This window comes from Melozone crissalis, unplaced genomic scaffold (genome assembly GCF_028551555.1).
Source record: "Melozone crissalis strain CALT ecotype California unplaced genomic scaffold, PUWL_Pcris_2 ptg000036l_1, whole genome shotgun sequence".
NCBI lineage: Eukaryota > Metazoa > Chordata > Aves > Passeriformes > Passerellidae > Melozone > Melozone crissalis.
Window position 1 is genome coordinate 12,858,985 of NW_026535814.1, and position 23,864 is coordinate 12,882,848.

Sequence of the window (23,864 nt, forward strand, 5' to 3'; positions counted from 1 at the left end):
CACTGCTTGCTTGCTGGGCAGCCCCCACCCAGCTCACCTCTGGCTTTATCACAGCTAGATTAGCCAGGGCAACCCTAGATCTGTGGCTACCTCCCACCTGTGGAGCTGGAGCGAAGTCCCAGAGAGCTTTATGGACGTGACAAAACCTTAATAAACAGGCCCTGTGTGGGAAAGGAACCTCCCTAGCTACAGCCCTCAGTGGCCTCCACCCCAAAGATGTAAAATTAGAGTTCAGCCACTGTTAGGATGTACAGAGCAGGAGCAAGGCCTGCAGGCAAACAAGGTCTGCAACTTCCAGACCATACCCCTCCAGCCACACCACCACAAAGCCATTGTTACCACTGCTTGTACCTTCCCCACGAGGGCAGTGCTGCTGGCCACACAGAACCCCACTTGTCTGTGGTACTTAATTTTATTGGTATAAAAGCCCACTGTGGATAAAACTGCCTTTTCAGCCCGATGGCAGTTTCTCCCTCCCAGCCCTGTGGCACAGAACCAGGGCTGGTACCCGCCTGAAAATCCCCAAGAACAGGAGAGGGCAATGATCCATTGGAATGGTCCCTTGAACCCCCTCCCAAATCTGTGCCGGCAACAGCTGTGGCATTGCGTCTCCTCCCAAACCCTCCACCACCCTCCATGCCCACTGGGTCCTTTGGATACTGTCTTTTTCCCTCTCCTCCTCCCATCCTGCATGGTGTCAGTACCCACGGGTCCCCCAGCACCATCCTGCTGCACCAGGATGCCAGCTCAGCCCTGCCAGGGCTGTGGCTCCTGGGGCAGGAGGACTGGGCAGAGAGGTGGAGAAAGGAGCACTACAGCAGCCAGCCATGACCCAGGGCACGGCAGCACTTTGCAAAGCCCCTTCCTCCACCTTGCAGCGAGGAGGCAATGCGGGCCCCCTGCCCTGGCATGGGGGACAGCACATCTGTGGCAGCGGGGGGAGAAGCGATGGGTTTCTTTGGGCTCAAGCCTCCGGCAGTCACAGGCAGGCTAACTGGGGCTGAGCTCACAGCAGGGCCAGCAAAGTTGGGTCCCCCAAAACTGAGGTGTTTTATGGGGACTCCCAAAGGGGCGTTGGAGTGAGCCAGTCTCAGCCATGCTGGTTGGCTGGCTGCCACAGCTGGACCCCAGTGCCTGCCCCACCAGGGCTGGCCAGGGTCCCCCAGTCCAGGAGAAAAGATATTGCAAAGAAGGTGATGGCCGATCCTGCCGCCAGGATAGGAGGAGAGGGGAGGGGTGATTGGGGACCGGAACATCCTGCAGGGCCTCAGGATCCTGGTTGGGGGCTGGCTCCGCTCCGTAAACCTGCAGGAACCAAGAAGAGAAACAGTGAGTTTTCACCAAATTCCACCCCACTTCCGCAGGAGAGGCGACAACCCGACAACGGCCTCAAATACTACCTGCTCCTCTGCTCTGGGAGACAAGGGGATGATGCCCTTGCTTGAGACATTGGGACAACCTCTCACCATCCTAGCACCAGTCTGGGTACCCCATGAGACCCAGAGTGTCCCCCACCCCCTCTCTGGAGCAGCACTTACAGAGCAGGAAGCGCCGCAGGTTCTGCGCGGATCCCCCCGAGAGTAGGTAAGCCCAGGCAGCAGCAGCAGCCATCAGCAGGTAGGAGGGCACCAGGCTGCCCACGTACATGGGGTTACAAAACGACTGCAGAGAGAGGAATGAGAAGAGAAGGGTGAGCAGGCAGGAAAGGACAGGGACAGGATGTGTGGCAGTGTTGTCACCCCAGTGAATGGAGTGAGACAGGCGGCACCAGCCCCAGGATCTGGTTTGTGAAGGGCCAGCTCCTTTGCTAGTGCCAAAGGCTATTTCCCACCAGCACAGGGACCAGTACTCTGAATACAGGTCTCAGCACAGAGCACTGCTCCCAGTTACTCACCAACCCCGAAACAGTGAGATGCATGATAACGACTGCTGCGATCTCCCACCAGCGCCGGTGCTCGCAGCCATGAAAGAAGAGGATCCCCCAGAAGGTGTGAAGGAAAATCAGCACCATGGTCATAAAAGCTGCAGGGAGAAGAAGAGGTGTCACCAGGGACTCACCCACTTGACTTAGCCAGCAGACTTGGGGAAGAGATGGAAATGAATCAGTAAAGAGAGGGTAGAGAAACAGTTTGGCTGGACTGGGAGGTGCTGGGTCAGACTCCACATGTGGGAGACATGAAATGAAGAGCAGGGAGGATCACAGGGGACACCACAGAGATATGTGACAGGGGATTATAAGGGTCTCAGGTAGGTGAGAGTGCAGCATGGACAAGACAATGTAGGAGGGAAAACTCCAGCATCTCATCTGCTGCATCTGAGGTGGGGCAGAGATGTGAGCAAAGGGTGCCAGTTACTCACCTGAGGTCAGGAAATACAGCTGTGAATCCCCATGGATGCCCACAGTGCCAGGCCCTAATGCGTCTGCCAGGAGATTGATCATGGAGAAGGCGCCGCTCATGAGACCAAAGCCTACGCCAGCCACTGCCAGGACAGGGACACTGTTAAACCCGGAACCTCCCAAGGGTCACCCCATGCAGCTCTGAGTGAGCTTTGGCATGAGAAATCCATTGCTCCCAGCACCATCCTCAGCCCTGCCCAGCCTCACCCCCTGCCCCATGGTCAGGGTGCTCCACTCTGCACAGCACTCACCATATGCCATTTGCTGAATGGAAATGGGGGAGCAGCCATCCTCACTGAGGGCCACCAGCCCCTCAATGGCCTTCCTGTGGAGTGAGAGCACACTGGAGTTCAGCACAGCCAAGCCACCTCCTGAGGCATGGTGCAGTGTTCACTCTGCACCATGGCACCTTCCTGGCAACCTCCCCCTCCCCGAGCAACACCCACCACGGAGACTGTCCGTGTGACTGTACCACCAGACAAACTAGGCATGTGAAAATCACGTGAGGCCACACAGAAAGATTTCCCACAGAGGAATGCGGGTGCCAGCCAGCCCGGCAGAGCAGGGCTGGTGTGAGCAGGACGCTGGGTGTAAGGCAAGCAGCACCCCCGTATGGAAAGCAGCCCCACTGCAGGCGTGGGAGGCTGTACCTGATCTCCACACTTAGAAAGATGTTGACTAACAATGGAGGAGGTGCAGGAAGAGCTTGAAGAGTTAAAAAAATTCAATGTGGAGAGAAACTGTGAGAGGAGAGGCTTTGTAATTTGTACCAACTAGAGGTGCGATAGGCCAGGAGGATGCCAGGCAGTTCCTCAGCCTAAGGAGGACAGCAGTGCTTGGGACCGGAGATCACAAGGCAAAGGAAATGCAGCGGTTTTATGTCAGAGGCTGCTCCGTGGAGCTCTGCTACCCTCTGCCTGCCCGCCTCCGGCAGGGCCCTGCCGCAGGGAGCCTGCCCACATGGCTCCCCCCTGCATTCTCCCAGGAAGACCATGGAGTATGAAGGACACCTCCCTGTGCCTGCCTGCCCAGCCCCAGCACAGTGTCTGTCCATCCACAGGACAGGGTGCAGCATGTGCTCCTCTGGCAGCAAAACCCCTGCACTCCAAGACAATGGTATCAGGAAGACTAGAAGCTGCCCAGACTGCTCTGAGACTGTGACCCAGGCTGCTCAATCAGGGCACCAGATGCTCCAGACCTTAGGGCTGCTCTGCAGACCCACTGGGGTCAACACACTGAAACAGGCGCCGCCCACGTGCTCGGGGTAAGCACTGAGACAGCTTCCCACCACACCTGACACTCCCCCCAGTCCAGCAGCTCACAGGCAAAACCTGGCACCACCACAGCTGGGAAGAGCATCCAGCAGCACTGGCACAGTGGGGGAGATGCCGTTACCTGAGGAGCTTGTAGTAAAGGAAGCGGAAGGCCTCCTGCAGCAGCACAGAGAACATCACCCCAAAAATCAGGAGCCCCTTCTGCAGCCGCTCATCCTGGGGGTCGCTGGCTTTCACTGCGATAAACCAGATGAGGGATGAGAGCAGCAGTGACACCAGCCAGAAGAAAGCCCTGTAAGAGACAGAGCTTGCTGGCACCGGTGCTGTGCCAGAGCCCCCACTGTGCTGGGACTGGCACTGGCAGCTGAGCCCAGCCGTGCCCACCCTCCAACCAGCACCAGTGCCACTCTGGTACCAGTGTGGGGCAGGTGGTGCCCAGATGGGTCTCACTGCTGTGCTGTGCCTGCACACCTGCCCCACTGGTCACCAGAACTGGTACCAGTGCCCCTGTTGTGCCCACAGCAGAACCAGCACCAGGCTCATATCCATGCCAGTACCACCTCCAGTACCACGTCCTTCTGGTCCCACAGCAGTACTGGTACCAGTTTCCCAGCTGCACACATGCACCAGTACCATTACCAACCCTCCACTGGTACTGTATGGGTTCTCGTGTCTACTATGTGCTGTGACAGTAAGACAAACAATATTGGTGCTCCTGTCATGCAATCAGCAGCACCAGTGTGAGTACTGGAGATTCCAGTGAGTCCACATCAGCACCAGTGTGAGCACTGGTGACTCCGGTGAGCCCACAACAGCACCAGTGTGAGCACTGGTGACTCCGGTGAGCCCACAACAGCACCAGTGTGAGCACTGGCGTGCCTGCTGCAGCCACCACAGTGCCTCAGCCAGCACCAGTCACATGCCTCTCACAGCCCTGATGCCACCACCACCCTGTCACACCCATAGTGGTACCAGCACCCCTGTCACGTCCACACCGTACCAGACTGGTACCAGCTCCCCTGTCACGACTACAGTGATCGTGCTGAGGCACTGGGACCAGGAGCCCACTGCATCCGAACTGGGACCAGCACCAGCAGCAGAATCAGTGCCCCCGCCACCATCGTTCTGGTAGCAGCACCGGAGCTGGTCCCAGCGCCCCGCCCCGCTCACGCCGCTCCTGGAGCCGATCGTGGTCCCGAAGCCCGGCGGCACCGGAGCCCCCATGTCTGACTGACCCGGCGATGAGGATGATGATACGGAGCGGGTCGCGGGCGATGGTGAAGATGAAGAGGCCGAAGGCGGGCCCGAAGGCGATGAAGGTGCACCCGAAGAAGACGGCGAGCGTCATTTCGGCGGGAGCGGGGGCACGGGACGGGGCTCGGAGCCGGAGCTCGGACCGGACGGGCCCCGCGGCCCCTTCCCCCTCCGCCGCCCTTCCGGGGCCGATGACGTCACACGTGCGCGCGCCGCCGCCGCCGGAAGCCGCGTCCCGGGGCGGGCCCGGGCCCGTCAGTCACGGGCGGCGTTGGATGCCGGGAAAGACCCGGGAGAGGCCCGGGCAGGGCGGGTCGGGCACCGGTACGGCCTCCCCGGGGAAGGAAGGGGTCGCAGCACCAGCCTGGCAGAGCTCCAGAAGCATCTGGGGAAGGTTCTCCGCTGTACGGTGTGAGCCTCGGGGGGGCCTGTGCCGGAGCTGGACGCGTGGGTCCCTCCCAGCTCGGCAGGCCCCGTGATCGTGTGGGGGCGCAGCCTGTGCCCAGGGTAGCTTGGCCTCGTCCCCACGGGCGCCCCCAGGAGCACGGGCTGGGCGAGGTGTGCAGGCCTCCCCGCCCTCGGTGGTTCTGTACTCCCTCCGCTTGGCACCTCCAGTCCAGCCCCATTTCAACGAGGTTGACACGGAAAGGCACTTCAGGGCGCTTCCCGCTTACAGGCACCCACACCCCAACACACACCCTTTCTGCCTGCGGGAGACTTTGGACAGGAGCACTGGGTGTAGAGTTCTGCTGACCCGGCAGAAACACTGCTCCCATGCCAGTCTTGGCACACATGTAGCAAGGTCAGAGAAGGCTTTTGAGGGGTCTAGAAAGGCTTTTGTTACATCATGGAAAACAGGCCCTGTTTATAGAAGGCACAATTCACAGCAGAGCACTCCAACATGGAGTACAGAGGGCTCTCCTGAAGCAGGGGAATCCCAGGGGAGCAGGGAGATGTGGGTCCCAGCATATCCCCACCAGCTCATGGCTTGCCCTCGCAGCCAGCAAGTTGGTAGCTGGAAGTGAGAATCACAGGATCTTTTCCACTTGTTCAGGGAACATCACGGATATTTTGGCTTGATCACCAGGGTTTACACGGCCAAGTCGTGCCCCCAGCACAAGGGATCACGGAGGAGGAGAGAGGGCAATAGTTTTGTCCCTGCCTAAGATTTCATAACTTTTTTGAAAAACAGCCCAGAGTCAGCCCACCTGGCCCAGAGAAAGTCACACCTCACTCTGTAAGTGGGGGACATCCACTTAGAACCCCTGTGTTAGTTACAGTTACAGCCCCAGGGTTCTGCCTGCTTGGCCTAGACAGCCTCAAGGGGCTTGGCAAGGATGGCCAGGACCCACTGAGGGGTGGAGATGAAGGCTGGGGCTTGCCAGCCTGGGAGATGTGGCTCTGGTGGCAGCCACATCAGGGAGGATGGGTCACAGCAGGAGGTGTCACCAGGGACATCACCAGCCCCAGCACGCCTGGATTCTGCTGAGCAGTGAGCGTGCATGCGGAGGAATGCTGGGCTGGATAGGGATGGGGGCAATGCCCAGGGTGTTTCTAATGAGAAAAAACTGCAAGCACCTCAGGGCAGGACAGGCCACAGAACTGTGCTTGGGCTGGACGAGGAGCTTAGGGCTCTCAATGGTGGCAGGTGCTCAAAGAGGCTTTGGGGACATCCTGGGTGTTCCCAGCCCCCTGCTGCCTCCCACCTGATGAGCTCCCTTTCCATCCACCAGGCCTTGGCTCCAAGACTTGTGTTCTTCCTGGCTCTGCTGACCATCCAGCCTTGACTGCAGCACTTTAACCAGGCCAACATGGACACAGCCAAACGGGCAGAAGTGTGTGAGGAATATCTGCATCATGAGGTGACTTGGCTGCTGCAGGTGATAGAGGGAAAGAGGGGCACCGTGGAAGCCCCACTCCTTTCTGAAGTGCAGCAGCAGTGGCTGTTTCAAGGTGCTGTATCAGCCCTGGTCCAGGTCGCTGTGGGCTGCTGGCTGGACAGACAAAGGAAGCATGCCTCTGCCAGCTACAGGGAGCAGGACAGCTGCAGCAGCAAGGAGGAGGACAATGACCAGAAGTTCAAAGGTGCCCACAATGGTCTCAGATCTTTGTGATCACCACATACATCACTAATGGAAACATTCAAGCTGAGGCTGGAGGGGGTGTGGGTAACATGATTTAGTTTAGAGTGCCCCTCTTCATTGGGGCAATGATCTTTAGAGATCCCTTCTGACCCCAGCTATTCTGTGATTCTAAAGCAGGACCTACCTAGCACTTGAAGCATGGACCAGCGTGATAGAATCAAGACCAATCATTTTATCATCTTCTAAGATAATACTATGCAGTTCACCAAAATGATGATCCTAGCCCAATCCACAAAGACAATAAACAGCATAGGGGAGACATCCTGCAAGAAAGGTATTGCATAACACAGCCCTGATAACAAGTGCTTTTTACTTATTTTCTTTTGCTCTGAAAGGCAATAAATCAACCTTGTCACTAACAACTGCTAAACCAATGCAATGAATTGTCCCCAATAGTCCCTTTCTGCCTGTCACCCTGTCGTAGGCCTGTCTTGCAGCAGAGATGCTCCAGTGCTGCTCCCAGATCCCCTGAGCAAGAGGAGCAGAGGCCACATGTTCTCCTGTACTGCACACTCCACTCTCCCAGGCAACACGTGGTCATGGCCATCCATGCTTCCCTCCAGCTGCCTTGTCCTCTGCTGACTTTGACAAGTCAATAATATGGATTTGGGGACTGGGAGATTTATGTGGCACTTGGCTTTAGGGGGCCTGACCTGTTTTGAAATCCCCCAGAGCTTTGCAAAACCCTCACGATTTGGCAACACAGTTTTTCTGGCCCTCTCCCCAGTGTCTAAAGCTGTAGATGCAGGGAGAGACTGAGGGGTGGCAGTAGTCTGTGCCTGGCTCTGCACAGCTTGACAAGTTTCATCAAAGTATCTCAGATGCTCTTTGTGTGGTCCTCCCACTCCACCACGTAGTTCAAGGGTGTTGAACGGCAAGGATTCAGAGATGAAATGAGGCACTGGAGAGATGAGAAAACTGGAGCAGAGAGCAGAGGGAAGAGGCTGCTGAAAGTTCATGTGCTGGTATGTCAGTGGGGTGGCAACCAACAGCAGGGCTGAAAACTCTCTGGGGAGATCATCAGTCTGCCAGGCCAAAATAAAGAAATCCAAAGGTTGAAATTCCATGGGAGAGGTGGAGAGACAGGAAGGGAGGAGGGCAGAGGTGCTTCGGTTCTCATCATGGGGCTGTGACACCTGTGGGGAGACATGCTCCCATGCCAGCAGTTCCACAGTGCCCCGTGCTCCCAGAGCTTTCCCTGGCCCACCTATTTCTCTGTGAGGCTGCAGGGGAAAGGAGATGGGTGGAAGAATGGAGGAAATGCAAAGCTTTGCTGAACCATGACATAGCTCATGTCTTTCTCAGGCTGAGCATCACCTGGGAACAGCAGTCTGGATCCCACTGCCAAATCACAGGCCATTCAAATGAATAAAAAGCCCCTTGCAGCGAGGTGTAAACAGTTAAGCCAAGTGGACTGGTCCAAACCAGGAGGCAGCAGCAGCAGCTAATGGGGAAAAAACAGTGGGTGTGAAAGGGCTCTTTGTCCCAGCAGGAAGGCGAAGGGCACCCAGAGGGTGGGCACTGGGACGCACCCTGACCGGGACACAGGGCAGGCTTGTTTGCAGTGCAGGGTGCAGGCTGCAGAGAAGAGGTGCTTTCACATGTTGGTTCTTTTTGAAGCCAGACAAGCCCCTGCCTCGAAGGTGCTTTGACTAAACAACAGAATAGCTCAGCTGATGCACTGCAGAAGAGGAAGGCGGGCCCAAGGAGGAGCTCCAGCCCTTGCGCTGGAACAGCTCAGCAGTCCAAGACACCATGTACTGTCCTCCCCTCCAGCTCCTCCAGGCTGAGAGTGGGAGGCTGCACCTCACAGCAGACTTTGCAGCCTTGGGAAGATGAACTGAAGATGAGCACTGCATACACAGGGAGCTTTTTTTCCCTGCTGTAGAAGGCCTTAGAACCACAAAACAGAATTGCTGGGCCATGGAGAGGGCGGAGGGCCAGCAGCACCTGGGCAGGAAAGAGATGCAATCTCAACACCCTCCTTTCCTGACCCAAGAGGCACAGCAAATAAAGGAAAGCAGATAACAAAAGCTATCCCTGTCAGGCTCTTGCTGGGTCTGGCTTGACAAGGGGTCAGCATGAATTGTGTTTCCTGGCAGTGTGTGGATGTGCTTTTAGAGGGATATCCGCTGGGTAGCGTGGGACAACAGGACTTGGTCCACATCATAGAGGGGCCCAAAGCGAAGGGCAGGACTAGATAATGGCTTTGGGCATCCCCAGGAAATCCAGCCCATTTTGGTAACAGCAATGAGACACATCCGGCTGCTCTTCAATTTGAGTTGGAGAAAGTACAGCAAGCCAGGAAGAAACTTCCTGAACATTTGTCTGCTGCACTAATATTTGCTAGCTTCTACAGCTGTCCCTCAGGCAGGCATTCAGTCACTGGCAAAAGAAATTGCAACTAGTACAAAGGGTGAGCAGCTAATCCCATACCTGGAGAAGACCCTGACAACTAATAATGTGTGCATGCATGATCATGTGCTTGTGTGTTTCCTCATTGTCATAAACATGAACCCTCCATGGAGATATCAAGAACCTTGTGGCTTCCCCAGCTGCCAAACCAGTAGCATGCAGACTGTGGAAGGGGACACACCAGTGACATGGTTTATCACTGTGTACTTGAAGAGGATGGTGAGTTTGAGTTTGAGACCTGAGGTCTCGTCTGTGTTCCAAGGAAGTGATGGAGATGAGGGAACACAGTCCAAACCATGTGGTTATCATTCCAAGCCCCCCACAGCCACAGAGGTCCTGCAGACCCTCCATGCATCAGCTGGGGAGGGAGACCCACATCTCCTCTCCCAGTGCCTGTACCCACCCAAAGGACCAAACACAGCCATCAGTCTTGTCAAACTGCTTTAATATTTGGACATAAAGACAGGACAGAGCCAGTTAGGCTGTGCACAAACAAGATCCCCTTGAGCAACAGTGCAAGGCTGCTGAGCTTCCCTTCTCAATGGAGGTGTGGGTTTGGCCAAGATGCAGTTCAGCCGATGACCGCATCCTGAGCATGCCAGTGGGGTGCATGTGTTGGGTAGGGAAAAGGGATAGGGGCTTGCGAGGGCAGCTCAGAGGTTGTTCAGCTCCAGTAAGGTCTGGTCCAGGACCTGGTGTATCCCCACATTCTCCTCTTTGGCACTGGCCAGACTCTCTGTGAATACAAGGGACACCCAGCCACGCACACAGACACAAACCAAATGTACCCAAGTGCAGCGGGATGCACACACACCACACAAGCACACACACACACACACACACACACACACACACAGAGATGGATATTTCAGTACAGCAACAGCCCCCAGTCAAACAGGGCATCCCCTGTGGAGTATAGTCCACACAGGTAGCCCCAATTCTGGCAGGGATGAGTCCAGCCATCTGCCAGGGAAGCCAGGCCAGTCAGGCTGGTCACTGGGACAGGCAGTTACCACTCTTCAGCATTTCCATCTTCCCAGGTTGCCCCATTGCCCGTGGCTGAGCACTCTGCAGCACAGGTGCCACTGGCGAGTACCATTATTTGGCCAGACACTGGGGCATCACCACTGGCCAGCTGCAGGCACATGCACAAACCCTTGGCCAGCAGAAGCAGAGAACCGATGCCTGCTGCATGACCCAGCAGTGCTCCGTGAAGAAAAGAAGTGAGAAAGCAGCCCATGAACAGCCCAGGAGAGTGGGCAGAGGACAACAGAGATAAGGAGCAGAGCTAACAAGGCTACAAGGATAAGCTCTGCCAGGCAGCCTTCTGCCAAGGCAGCCTCCCTCTGGTGTTCACTTCCAAATGGCATCCTGCTTCCCCCAGAGACAGGAATGGAACAAGACTGCTGTCCACCCAGCCCTATCTCCCAGTGTGCCCTGCTAGCCTCTTCCCTGTCCCAAATTTGGGGCAGCAGGTGCTGCTGGATCCCCAGCTCTTTTCCCAACCTTCCCAGCACCCTCCAAGGACCTCTTTCTAAGGGGATCCATCCTGCACAATTTGGGGTGACCAGAGTGAGGAGGAAGAGGCTGCCCACTGACTCGCAGGACAAGGGGAGGAAGGTAGCAGTACAAACCACCACATCCCTCCCGAGTAGAGCCAGGATGATGCCAGAGGACATCCATGACTACATGGGCATCCCAGAACATCCCAAAACCTTTCATATCTCTCCCACAAAAACTGATTAACTCCAGAGGGGCGCCCTGTCCTGCCCAATCAGGGTAGTTACCCCTATGAGGAAAAGGCAAAGCTTCACACCCTGCCTCACCCCAGCGGGGAGGGGCTCCCAGCCTGGAGCCAGCCTGGCCAAAATGGGGCAGGGAGGCTGGGCCGGGGCCAGGAGCTCTGGGCAGCTCAGTTGTTAAGTTCAGTAAGGATGACCCGCAGCTCGTTAGTGAGAACACGGTTTTTCTCGGCCTCCTGCTGAGAGCGCTCTAGAGAAAATGGAGAGACATCAACGCAGCACAGGAAAGAGAGAGAAAAAAGTGAGTTAGTGAAAAGAGACAGCATTCCTGAAAGCCTTCACTGGAAACACCACAAGCCACCCAGCCAGTGGTGGGATACAGCTGGACTGGCAGGAGGCAGCCAGTCTTTGTGCAGGGACAAGGCTGTAGGTCCACCAATTTGGAAACTGGGTTCTGGGACAGAGTAGGGTGGTGAGGAAGGAGGAGGTGGATCAAGACCAATTTAGAGATCACAAGAGATCACTACTGAAGGGTAGCATGAGCCTCTTCACCAAAAGAAGGTGATGCAGGAGTTATGACAGGGATGAGATTGCTGCTTGTAGGCAATGTCTGAGAGTAGAGACAGGGAATGGACAGGACCAGGTCTAACCCTGATGTTTCACACCAAAAGACTCATGGAGAAGATGGCATGAGATGGGGAAAGCTGCGTACGAGAGTCAGGGGGTGGCAGGGGTCAGCACAATGGCCCCGTCCCGCTCAGCCTGGCAGCATGGGAGCCTCTTGGGTCTGAGCCATAGTCAGCCTGGGGGGCCCGTGGCTGTGAGCTGCCTGCAACCACCTCCTACCACACTGCTGACAGCACACACATGAGACAGGCAGGAGATGAGGGACAGAGTGGCATGAAGAAAACAAAGGAGAAACCAATGTCAAAATTTTATTGATATCAACTCATTAACCCAGAGGGACAGAACACAAAAGAAAAGTCATGAGATGCAAACTGAAGAGCAATGTGCAAAGGACAGAAGGGTGAGGGAGGAGTGAGGGTCGCCTGCCTGCTGGGGAACAAGGTGTCTGCACAGTTGGATCCAACCCTCTATCCCCCAGGCCTGAGCTTTGGCAGTGAAGGTGCCGCTTCCCCAATGCAGGTCATCCCCATGCTGGGGCCAGCAAGCAGCACCAGGGGACTTTGCTGGAAGTATATGGGGGGGGGAAATGGCCCCCCAGCCCTGGAGCTGCAGGGTCCCCAGTGCTTCTGCTGCTGGGGAGCCAAGGAGGGAGCTGCTGGAACAAAGGGCTTCTGGGCACAGTCCTGATCCCCAGGGCAATGCTGTGGCATGGGCCTACAACTACACTGTCCAGTCAGTATGTGGGGCTGCTCTCCTGCCCTGAACAAACAGCTCTAAGCACCTACACCTTGTCTCCCCAAAGAGGGGTACAGCGGGAACACCCCGGGTCAGCTCCTGTCCCAAAGGAGCTGATGGACAGGCACAGGCTAGGTAGGACAGAGAGGGTAGGGAGAGAGGTGGGATGGACAGGCAGGCAAATAGCTGAGCTGGGGAGAGACAGGCAGGGAGCAGGTGCAGTGCTGGTGCCCAGCGTGGGGCTCAGAGCGAGGTGATGTCATTAAGTGCATTGTCCAGCTCCTCGCTGATGGCTTTGTACTTCATCTTCTGCGCATACACTTCATCTGCAGGTGAAGGCAGGCAGGGAGCAGATGGTGGAATAGAGTGGAGGACACAAGGTGGAGAGAGAGAGTGGCTGTGAGCAGCGGGCTGAGGGCAGCAGGGGTGTGCGGGCACAGGCAGCATGCATGTGACCCTATTGCCTACCCGAGGGCAGGGCCCAGATCCCAGGAGCTCTGTGCTCCCACACCAGATGCCGCAGCATCCAGCCGCTCTGCTCCCAGAAATCTGGACCACTCCTCCCTCTGGCCAAGCACTGTCCAGCCCCACCAGGGGCATGGTGTGTCCAGTGCCACCCCAGGAAAGAAGGACACGGGGCTGGTGGGGACATTTTACCTTCTAGGTCATCAATGGTTTTCTCCAGCTTCGCCACAGACCTCTCGGCAAACTCCGCCCGGGTCTCAGCCTGTGGGAAACACAGCGGGGAAAGGGTGAGCTGCAGGACTCACAGTGGGTGGTGCAGGCTGCACTGCACTCCAAATCTGCCCCATTTGCATCTCTGGCACCCTCTTCCAGAAGCCCTCTCATGGGAAAGGCAAGGGACAAGAAGGCTCCATGAAGCCTCACACCCTAAATCAGAACAGACTAATGAAAGTCATCCCAGACCACCTGCTATGATGCTGGGTTGCAATTTAGGAAACTGTGAGAGGACATAGGCATAATGGGGTCAAAACCCATTCCGGATGGCACGCACTGATTCTGTGGCAGCCCTCCAATCCTTACCTCCTTCAGCTTTTCCCCTAGAAGCTTGATTTCCTCCTCGTACTTATCCTCCTTGGTGGAATACTGCAGAGACAGAGACAAGCACCTGTGAGTCCCCAGGCATGCCTCCAGCTGTCCTTCACCCCAGCAGGAGACTGCAGCATTCCCAGACCCCACGCATTCTTCCCCACCCTAGCAGCCTCCCTGGGTCGTACCTTGTCAGCCTGGGCCTCCAGGGACTTCAAGTTGTTGGTGACAATTTTCAGCTCCTCCTCTAGGTCACCACATTTACTACATCCCAAGCAGGGCCGGCAGGAGGGGGGGAGCAGGGCCAGAGGGCAGGAGAGAGGCAGGAGCAGAAAGAACAGGCATGGGGAAGCAGGAAAGAAAGAGAGAAAACAAGTTGAGAAAGGAGAAAACTCAGTGCAGGTGGACCAGGAGCAGAGCCACTGCGAGCAGGAGCTGCCAGGACGCATCTGTTCATCCGTTCCTTGTGCTTCCTTGCACGGATACCTCGTGCATCACCACCAGCCAAGCTCTTGCTGGCCCCACCAGGGAAGCAGGGATGGAGGGATGGAGGAGCATGCCCGGCCTGCACCTGCTGGAGAGGTGGGCAAGGGAAGGCTGGTGCTGGAGGCAGTGGTGCAGAAAGGAGAGAGGTGGCTCGCATGGTTCGAGAGACAGCGACAGAGAGAGGGGGCTGCTGCACATCGCCCCGCACCCCTGCCCCAGTACCTCTTCCTCTGAGGCAATGAGGGATTTGAGAGACTGGTCCATGGTCCGCAGCTCTTCTTCCAACTGTCTCACTCGGCTGGGATGGAAGAGGGGCACCCCGGGAGGGGGACAGCAGAGAACAGGGTCAAAGATATGATGCCAGTGGGTTGGCACACCCCTACCCCCAGCCTGCAAACCCAAAGACCACCCCAGTGACAGACCCTGCTGCTTCCAGGGACAGACATCCCCCTCCCCATGTCTGCCAGGGATTTGGGACAAGGGTTGTGTGGGGCCCCTGCATGCTGCCCACCAGGAGCCCCACTCACCTCTCCGCCACCTCTGCCCTCTCCTCGGAGCGCTCCAGCTCTCCCTCAAGAACGACCAGCTTGCGGGCAACCTGTTGATGGCAGCGAGTGACCCATGTTAGCCCTGTGCCTGCCTCAATTGGGGGCATAGGGCTATAAGGAGATGGCTCTGGGTGCTGCCAGGGTGTCGGACTGGGGAATGGGGTACACACCTCCTCATATTTGCGGTCAGCCTCCTCTGCTATGTGCTTCGCCTCCTTCAGCTGCATTTCCTGGAGTTCCATCTTCTCTTCATCCTTCATGGCCCTGTTTTCGATGACCTTCATGCCTCTGAGGAAAGACCATGCCAGATTTTACTGCTTGTGGGTCAAGGTGTCATCTGCACATCCTGCCTGCCCATCTGCACATCCTGTACCCTAATCACACCACCCTCGAGCTTCAGAGACACGGGACATTGCTCAGGGAGGATGGCATACAGTAGGATCACACCACCAGTACCCTAAAAATGCTCCTGTGGAGAATTACAGTGGAACTGGCCCCAGGGCTATGTTCCAGAGTGAGGTATATCTATGGTGGCACTCAAGCAGGCAGGTTCTGACCCCATGTTTGGTGGGAAAAGGTGTCCAGCCCAGGATGAGCCAGCCACAACCTCCACAAAAACAGCCTGACAGGCTGGAAGCCCTTAGGAAATATTGGAAAACATCCTGTGGCAAAGCCTTTTTCATTTGAGGTGATGCTCACAAATAGGGAATTACCAAACCCCCACAAAAGGAGACTCTCCTCCTCTCACTCAAAATCTGTTGCTCAAACTGATCTTTGCCAATGAGGGAAGAGCTCACATAACTGCCAGAAACACTGTAACATGCTGGGTGCTCCCATACAAACTGAGTGTCCTTGCCTGCACAGCTCCAGTCTGGGAAACATACTTGCCCTGAGGATGGGGCAACATACACCCTCTAGAAGTCTTTTTGAATGAGGCTGTCTAGTCCTCAAATCTGACCTTCATTACCAGCACAGAGGTTTTCTCTTGGGTTCTTATTTTGTCCTTGGGCGTCTTAAGCTGCTCTGGGAAATAAAACATGCTCATATCGTCCTCTGGCTTTGGTTACAGTCTGGTGCTTTTATAAATGCCAGATAAAATTTTTCAGGATATTATGTGTGCTCTGGATAAGAGTGTCTGTATCTGGGGGACTTCTTTGCATTGTGGCTTTGCTCTCTCCCTTTGAAGTCTGCAGGAAAGTGAACAGAAACCCCAACAAGGTCACCTCAGAGGGACCCCCACTGCAAAACTAAGGGGGCTGTCTGGAGTCCATGGTGACCTGACACCATTCCCACTGTCCCTTTCCATCCCACCTCTCGCTCTCATCAGCCGCCTTCTCAGCTTCCTCCAGCTTCTGCAGGGCAGTGGCCAGACGCTCCTGGGCGCGGTCCAGCTCCTCCTCTACCAGCTGGATACGGCGGTTGAGGGAAGCCACTTCAGCCTCAGCCTGGGGGAACAGAAACCCCTCAGTCACCCCATGTCAAATACATAAATTGTAAAAAGCATTTTCAATTATTACTCCTGTTTACCATCCGGAACGCCCCTTGGCACTGCGTGACAAGCCCATGTTCACTGGAATGGCTTGCCTGACCATGCGTTCCCTTGCCTCTCTATAGGGTTATCTCCATCCCTAGTGGCTGTTTGATGCTGGCTTCTCCCAGCTTTGCCATGTGCAGCCCCACCATGTCCTCACACTTCCAGCTCCCGCCCCGGAGGGGGACAGGGCACGTTCGCTGGGGCAGGGTGGCCATAGCAGCCGTGCCGTCACGGGGATGGTATTTGGGGTTTGCAGAGCAGTGAGTAAAGGGGGAGGAATGCCCCGTGCAGCTTCGCTCCCGAAAAGGAGATCGGAGCTGCTTGTGGATTTCCTGTTTACAGAGGCGGTGGAGTGAGCCGGGAGCTTCTCCTGCAGGAGCCCCCAGGGCCCTGTGCAACAGGGCAGCCTGAAGCCGAGCACGGAGCCCCCCCAGCTGATGCACAGCACAGTGCCGGGGGCAGTGGAGCGAGTCGCCCTCGGCAGGCTGGCGCCTGGCCAAGATGAGGCTGGCAGGACCAGAGCCCTCCCTTTCCCAGGCTCCCCACGCACAGGGCTGGGAGCTGGGGCCGGCCAGGAGCAGTGGCCCTGGCCCTCCGCCAGCCTGTTGACGCCTGGCCTTGCACTCTTTCCATTTGGTAAAGGCCTCCTGCTCCATCGCCACAGTCAGGAAATGCTGCCTCAGCAGCTCTCAGCCCCGCTTCCCACTAGGAGGGTGCGAGGAAGACAAACTCCCGAATATCAAGGGATGGGTGGCAATAAGATCTCACTGTGAGGAGCAGCTCCATGCACCAACCCAGGAGACAGAGGCTCCTGCTTGTATTCACAGGCTGCAGCAGGACTGGCTGGCTGCAGTGCCTGGACACAGCCAGCCTCATGCTCCAGCTCTGGGAATGCCCCCGGGAATACTAGCCAAGCACAGGGACTATGGGAGCAGCAAGGGACTGTCACCCTCCATGGCCCTACTGAGCAATCCCCTGTGGGGAGCTGACGGGGTGGGGACAGGCGCAGCCGGCACCTCTTTGAGGCGGCTGCCAGCCCCACAGCTGCCAGCCCCACAGCCGCCACCGCCCCATGATCGCCCTTTCTACAGACACTCAGAGACCTCGTCCTCTGCCAGACCGCCTAATGGGGAACAGGAGCTGGCGCCCACAGGGCAGCGCTGTGCCTGCAGCATCAGCCTCACTGCGTCGGTAGATTTTTTTTTCCCGGGGAATCACCCCCAAAGTGGGTCAGAACTGCCCGGATGGACACTTGGGAATATGAGCTCTCCCAGCAGCTCCCAGTGACCAGGGAACCCGATCTGAGGCTGCAGGAAGGGGCCATTTCCTCCGCACACAGCCCGAGTGACAACAACCCGGGTACCGCACCCAGCTCTGCCGCTCCTGATATGGTGAGAATGTTGAATGAGTGGGCATAGGAAAAAGAAAGAAAGGAAGAAAACAGAAAGCTCCAACAACTACAAAGACAAACCAGAAAAAAGCTAAAGCTTGGGCATACCATCCCGCTGCCAAAATGGAAATTTTGGCCTGGGGCAGTGTGAAGGGGTGGTGTGTCCCCACGAAGGGACAGGCTGGAGCTCAAGCTCTGCGGCCCGAACGGCTGAGTCCGCTGGAAGCCGCACAAGAGCCTGGGCGTGGGATTCTGAGCTGTGCACGCCGGCCTGCGAGGGAAGAGCTCCGTTCGCAGGAGGCACCCGATCCCAAGGCAGGGCTGGCTTTGCCCGCTCCCGGCCAGCCGGGGAGCCCAGGGGAGCCCCGCCGCCCGCAGCATCTTCTCTCGCCACACCGACGGAGGAGGGAGGCGGCGGGCGGAGGCCGCCCGAGGCAGGCACTGCCCGAGCTCCCTGCCCCGGGGCTCTCGCCAGCTGGAGGCGGCTCCCCGGGAACCTCCCGGCGCTGCTGCGCCCCGGCGGCAGCCGGCCCGGCTACCGGGGCTCAGGGCGCCGGGGCCGGCCCGCCAGAAGCGATGCCGGGGCCGGCGGGGGATCCCGAGGAGCTGCCGGGTGCCCCCCGCCCTCCCTCTTCCCATTCCAGCGGCCCTTACCCGCTCCCGGGCCTGCCGCTCGGCATCGGCCTCCCGCTGCAGGTGCTCGGCGCGCTCCTCCGCCTCGTCGGCCACCTGCTGCAGGCTTTGGATCTTCTTCTTGACGGCATCGATGGAGCTGGCGCTGGCCATGGCGGGGGCTGCCGGCGGGGAGGCCACACCGCCGAGCCCTTTGTGGGATCCGCCCGGCTCGGGCAGGAAGCGCTCAGGCAGCGGCCGCTCCCGCCGCCCGCCCTGCCTCCATCCCTTCCTGCTCCTCCTCCTCCTCCTCCTCCTGCTGCTGCTCCTGCTCCTGCTGTGCTGCCTCCGGCTGACCTGCTCCGCCGCTCCCCCGGGCGAGGCGTGCGGTGCTCACCCACGGCAGGAGAGAGTTCCCACGCCGGGAGGGATGCACAGTGCCCCTCATCCCAAATAGGACAGAGGGTGCCCCCGGGCAGCGTGCGTGGTCCCCCCCAGGCTTTGGTCACTGTCTCTACATCCCCGCCAAGGCAAGATGCATAGCTGCTTCTGGGCAGGGCACAGTGTCCCCCCACCCTGGGTCACCACACGTGGTCGCAGGTGGATGCATGATCCCATGAGGGGGTACATGGTACCCCAGAGAGGGCACACAGTGGCCCCAAGGCAGGGCACACACTTCTCTCCGTGCCCAGGATGCATGCTGCCCCCCAGGCGGGGGTGCACAGTCACACTGAAATCCCCCAGGGCAGTGGAGAGGAGCTCAGGGAAATAGACTGTTTTCCAGCAGTCCACGGAGTCTGTGAGTGCTGGAGCCTGTCCTGTGGAGCCCCCATGGCCACAGCAGCAATGTACCCATGTGTAGTCCCCAGGTGCTGCCCTCCCCAGCCATTGCTGCAGAGCTAAGGAGGGTTGGGGACTTTTTCGTTATGGGAAGTCAGTCAGAGGCATGAGCAGAGCCTGCTCCTGGGCTTTCTCCAGGGGTACCTGGGCTGCAGCCAGGTGCCCAGCATCCATCACGTTCAGTCCCTTGGTATTTGCTCCCCAATGTGAGGACCTATCCTGCAGCCCCACAGAGACTCATGGGGCCCATGGAGACCCTGGCACCTCCAGCCTCGGTGACTGTGCCCTAAGGGGGAGGTCAAAGCTCCCCAGCTCCTGGCTCTCCATCCTGGCTGGGGCACATGTCTTGATCCATCAGAAGAAGTTGGAGCTGCTGGCACTCAATCCTCCCTTAAGATGTACTGACAGCTCCCTGGCTGCACTTCACACCTGCCTCCAGGAATGCCAGCTCCCAGGTTGACCTCACCAGCTGGCATCAGCTCCAGGGCCAGGGGTCCTGGGGGTGTCTCAGCCCCGCTGCTATCTGCACCCTGCAGATCCGTGTCCCCTTGCCAAGAGGCAGCGGAAGAGGCGATACTGTGGGTCCCCTGGGAGCACACAGCCTTGGGCTTGGCTGTGGGCCTTGCTGGTCCTGCCCCTTTCCAGTCCAAGGCCTGGATGTCAGCAATGCACAGGCCAGGACATGGGGCCCAGTGCAGGAGCAAGGGTTCCTGGCAGCAGTGGGGCAGGGACGAGCCAGCTGCAGGCAGAAGGGGGACAGGTTAGGGGGCAGCCACCCTGATCCCCCAGTCACCAGGCTAGGTGCCTCCTGCAGTGGCCCCACCCCGAGATGCAGTCACTTCCCAGCAGAGTCCAGTTCCCTCCCACCAGCTCAGGGAATCGCCAAATAAGAGCAAAGTCTTGGCTGGGGAGAGCAGCTGGGGCGGGAACACGGGTGAAGCTTTTGGGATCACGGCCTGGGAACGGCAGAGTTTCCCTAAGGCCCCTCTGGGGTGGCTGGGGACAGGCCAATGCTGGGGATGTGGGGCGGTGGAGAGGGCTGTTCTGCCCTAAACCTCTTGTCCCAGCTGCACCATTTCCAGCAGCCCTTGCCCATCCTGACCTGGGCACCATGGGCTAACCCTCCTGGTGACAAGAGGTTCTAGGACCACAGTGGGCTCGCAGAGCTGCTGGGAAGCTTTGTGGAGTTGCTGATCAAGAATCAGGCATTCCCTGCTCTGCACTCTCTGACACTTCTCCAAGTGCCTCGGGTAAAGTGTTTGCACTCTTTAGTGCAGTCCCTATGGCTTTCCTGCCCCACCATCCAGTGCCAGCAGCAGGGCAGGGCCATACTGAGGTGGGTGTTTATTCTTTTAAGGCAATGACATTTTTGCCAAGAGCAGAAGGCTGCCTGCATGGCTGGTGTGAGCCTGAGCCCAGTGAGGAATTGAGACATGCTGTGCTCACAGCACCCGCTGTCCTGGCAGCCAGGGAGGATACGGGGCTGCCTGGGGTGAGTGTGCTCTGGGGTCCACCCAGTGCTTCCTCTGCTGGAAGCAGGAGCTTGCTGTACCTCGCACCAGGGAGGAGGTGACACCAGCCCTGGCACTTAGAGCTGTCAGCACATTCTGGTCCCTGGTGAGGAGGGGACTCCCAGAGCCCCACACATGGCGCAGCCTGTCCAGGCTTTGGCATGGACCCGGGAGGGCTGTGCTGGTGATGGAGCCCTAGCCCTGATGCAGCCAGCCTCCAGCCTGACACAGCTCCTTCACCACGGCTCCTGCTCTGGCCCTTTCTGGTGGCTCCCATCCACTGTATCTTCTGATATGGGACTCTTCAAGCCCATGGATTTGCCAAATTGCTGTGGACCAAGCTCAGGGAAACACCCTCCCTGCCCAGGATAGCATCGCACAGCCCACTGCCAGCAGCAAACCACTCCACACCCCACAGCTGACATCTGCCCAGTCTTTGTCTGCCCCTTCCTCTGAGCCCTGCACTGCGAACGTCACGTCCACTCTCAGCCACACTGAGTTTGCCCTGTCCCATACCAGGACAGAACCATTAGATCAGTGTGAGCCCCACTGCACACAGCAGCCACCTTGCCCAGCTTGACATGCCTGCCCCATGCTAGGTCAAACGTGCCCTTCCAGAGGATTCTCAATGTTTTAAAGGAGAGTCATCTGTAAGACCAGCAAAGAGGTCTGAGGAGACCCCTGGCGGCTGGCCAGGGGCTCTGGGCTGCCACAGGACTGGTGCTGCCATTGCTTGTCCTTGTCCGCTCACCCCTGTCCTTGGCGGCGGCCTCAGAGATTTGACGCATCTCCCCCATTTAGCTCCATAAACCAGCTGGGATTGAATTTTTTGTTCTCAATCCTGAAAAGCCTGGCCATGCACTGCTGGCTGTGCTCCAGACGGCTCTCCTTTAGCTTCTCCTCCAATTTCCAGGGTTGGTTTTCATCAAAGAGGGGCTGGCTATCAAAAGGAGTATTTATTTATAGGGTGTCAAATACCCTGTGTGGCACCACAGGTCGTTATACCCCATTCCCAAGCGGCCCCGTGGCCGCACACAGCTGTTCCACCCTTCATCCTGGCCAGGCACAAGCCAATTTCAACACCTTCCTAACATCTCCCCAGAGGGATCTATTTCCCAGGAGAAACATCAGTCATGGCACTAAATAAAACTCTTCCTGGCCTTGTCCTTCTCAGGGTACGAAGTAGAACACTGGACCCCAAATCCACCCAAATCCCCTTCCATACACCCCAAACATTCTTCCTTGCAGGCAGCACTCAGCAGTTAATCACAGCAAGAGATTTTTCTGTTTCTCTGATCTGCCACAGTTTAGCAAGCACCACAGTTTTTCCTACGAGCATTGAGGATGTGTGTGCCGGGGGACTTGTGACACAGCTTGGGACACTTGTCCCCCTTAGCTTTGGGGAGCCAGGCTGCAGGCTACCCCACAAAGCTCAAGACCGGACCAGCAACCAGCACTGTTCACCACAGGTGGCCTGCCCCCCGGCCCACACAGGACCCATCAGCCCAGTTCAGTGTCAACATCGAAGGAATGGGATCCTGACAGTCTTCCCCTCGGACGCTTTCCATATAAGGGCCCCCTCTTCCTTTAACCCCCCCGAGGTCTAGAGCCTGTGTAGGGGAGGAGCTGCTGGCGTGCCTACTTACATCTGTAGCTTTCTTCTCCGCCTGCTCCAGCTTCTCCTGGGCCTCCTTGACAGACTCGGAGTACTTCTCCACCTCATCCTCAGTGCCCTTCAGCTTCTTCTGCAGGCCCTGCTGTTCTTCCTCCAGCTGGGGAAAGGACAAAGTGTGGGGTTCAGGGGGGCTGGCAGTGTCTGCAAGGCTGGAAGGGGATCTGTCCTCCCATTCTCCTCCTGGGGACACCCAGCCTGTGTGGGGCACAGCGGGACAACATGGACATGGACGTGTCCTCTGACAGCTTTGGGTCCTTGGGGGGCTCTTGGAGTACAGCAACTTCTTGGAACCCCCTCATCCCTGAGCCTGGTGGAGGTAAGGGGGTGATGATCTCCTTCCCTGTATAGGGCACTGGAGAGCTCCTGTCTTGGGGATACAGCTCTGGGGGGCACCAATCTGTGTTCCCATCTCTGTGGCTGCAGTGGGAGTATGCAGTCCCCAGGGCTCTCCCTGGCACAGGGATAGGGAGGTGGAACTGGGGCGTCCCACTGAGATAAGACATGTTTGGGGGGACCAGTGTAAGGGGTCAAGGGTAAGAAACTGAAGTGTTGGTTCCTGGGGAACATGGGGTTCCTGGATCCACATGGGGTGATGTCCTTGGGGACATGGTCGCAGAGAGGGAAGGTCTTAAGGGCTGTCAATCCCTAGAGCTGGCATCCACAAACAGGACACCCAGTGGGGCAAGGTCCTTGGGCCAGGACATGCTTAGGACAGGGGACTCCAGGCTGAGGAACAGCGTGGGGAGCTCAGTATGGGGATTGCGTGATCCTAGAAAGTGAGTACAGTGTCCCCAGGCTGGACAATCTGTGGGATGGCATCCCCAGGGCTGGGCACCCAGCAGGATGGGGTTTCCAGGACTGGACAACCCTAGGGTGGAGAGTCCCCAGGCTGGACTCCCAGAAGAACAGAGTCCTGGGGCTGGACACCCCTCGAGTGGAGGGTACCCAGGTAATGCCGGGGAACCCCGTGGGAGACTCACCTGCTTGCAGCGATCCTCCGCCTGCTTCTTATCAGCCTCCGCTTGCTCGGCGCGGTCGATGGCATTCTCCTTGTCCAATTTCAGCATCTGCATCTTCTTCTTGATGGCCTCCATGGTGGCGGGGTGTCGGCGACGAGGCGCGGGGCGGCAGAGGGACGCGGAGCACCGGGAGCGGCGGGAGCACCGGGAGCGGAGGGAGCACCGGCACTGCGCTCCCCGCCCCGCCGAGCTGCCTAAAAGCTGGGGAGGGGCCGTGCCGGGCGGGGGCTGCCCCGGTACCTCCCCCGCCGCCCGCCAGCACCTTTTACGGACTGGCTCGCCACCGGCCCTCGCACCGAGCGGGACGGGGGGGGCGGCCCCCGGGCGGGCATCGCCGCAGTCCTGGCGCCCGGCACCCACCGGGGAACAGGGCGAGGGACACCCCGGGTCACGGCGCTGGGGACAGTCCGGTGGTACTGGGCAAGAGGCGCCCCGGAATAGTGGGATAGTGTGCTGTGGGCAGCCTGGTGGCACAGGGTGATGGACACCCCGCGGCAGCGCTGTGGTGGTACCCCGTGACACTGGGTGAGGGACACTCCGTGGCACTGTGCTGGGGTACCCCAATGGCACCGGGCTGGGGACATCCTGGGGCACTGAGTACGGGCACCCC

General features: G+C 58.1%; 2 protein-coding genes across 13 annotated transcripts; both read right to left on the reverse strand.

The window, feature by feature from the left end:
• Positions 1 to 393: 393 nt before the first annotated feature.
• Positions 394 to 5,105, reverse strand: LOC128941578 (gamma-secretase subunit Aph-1b-like). The gene is made up of 7 exons (XM_054283419.1): positions 4,908 to 5,105; positions 3,794 to 3,964; positions 2,650 to 2,723; positions 2,359 to 2,481; positions 1,895 to 2,022; positions 1,539 to 1,662; positions 394 to 1,305 (listed from the first exon to the last, which is right to left on the reverse strand). Exons 1-7 carry the CDS (start codon positions 5,018 to 5,020, stop codon positions 1,268 to 1,270), a joined length of 771 nt encoding a protein of 256 aa, XP_054139394.1. The 5' UTR covers positions 5,021 to 5,105; the 3' UTR covers positions 394 to 1,267.
• Positions 5,106 to 9,913: 4,808 nt separating this feature from the next.
• On the reverse strand, positions 9,914 to 23,404 carry TPM2 (tropomyosin 2). Of its 12 annotated transcripts, none has more exons than XM_054283312.1 (9): positions 23,216 to 23,403; positions 22,207 to 22,332; positions 15,985 to 16,118; positions 14,844 to 14,961; positions 14,653 to 14,723; positions 14,348 to 14,423; positions 13,634 to 13,696; positions 13,247 to 13,316; positions 9,914 to 10,221 (listed from the first exon to the last, which is right to left on the reverse strand). In XM_054283312.1, the coding sequence occupies exons 1-9, from the start codon at positions 23,327 to 23,329 to the stop codon at positions 10,139 to 10,141; spliced, it is 855 nt and encodes a 284-aa protein (XP_054139287.1). In that variant the 5' UTR covers positions 23,330 to 23,403; the 3' UTR covers positions 9,914 to 10,138. The 12 variants fall into 12 exon arrangements, with proteins under 12 accessions (XP_054139287.1, XP_054139285.1, XP_054139291.1 ...); XM_054283310.1 differs by lacking the exon at positions 14,348 to 14,423 and adding an exon at positions 13,828 to 13,903 and having other exon boundaries at positions 23,216 to 23,401; XM_054283314.1 differs by having other exon boundaries at positions 10,129 to 11,477; positions 23,216 to 23,404.
• Positions 23,405 to 23,864: the final 460 nt, after the last annotated feature.

Bases quoted from the DNA above. Each gene is read 5' to 3' on its own strand.
- LOC128941578 (XM_054283419.1), bottom strand. From the start codon at position 5,020: ATGACGCTCGCCGTCTTCTTCGGGTGCACCTTCATCGCCTTCGGGCCC. The intron at 2,724-3,793 runs GTAACGGCATCT...CTCACTCCACAG, and splicing joins CTTTACTACAAGCTCCTCAG to GAAGGCCATTGAGGGGCTGG. The intron at 2,482-2,649 runs GTGAGTGCTGTG...CTGTCCTGGCAG, and splicing joins CATTCAGCAAATGGCATATG to TGGCTGGCGTAGGCTTTGGT.
- TPM2 (XM_054283312.1), bottom strand. From the start codon at position 23,329: ATGGAGGCCATCAAGAAGAAGATGCAGATGCTGAAATTGGACAAGGAG. The intron at 14,962-15,984 runs GTGGGATGGAAA...GTCTTTCCTCAG, and splicing joins GCGGCTGATGAGAGCGAGAG to AGGCATGAAGGTCATCGAAA. The intron at 13,317-13,633 runs GTAAGGATTGGA...TGTTTCCCACAG, and splicing joins TAGGGGAAAAGCTGAAGGAG to GCTGAGACCCGGGCGGAGTT.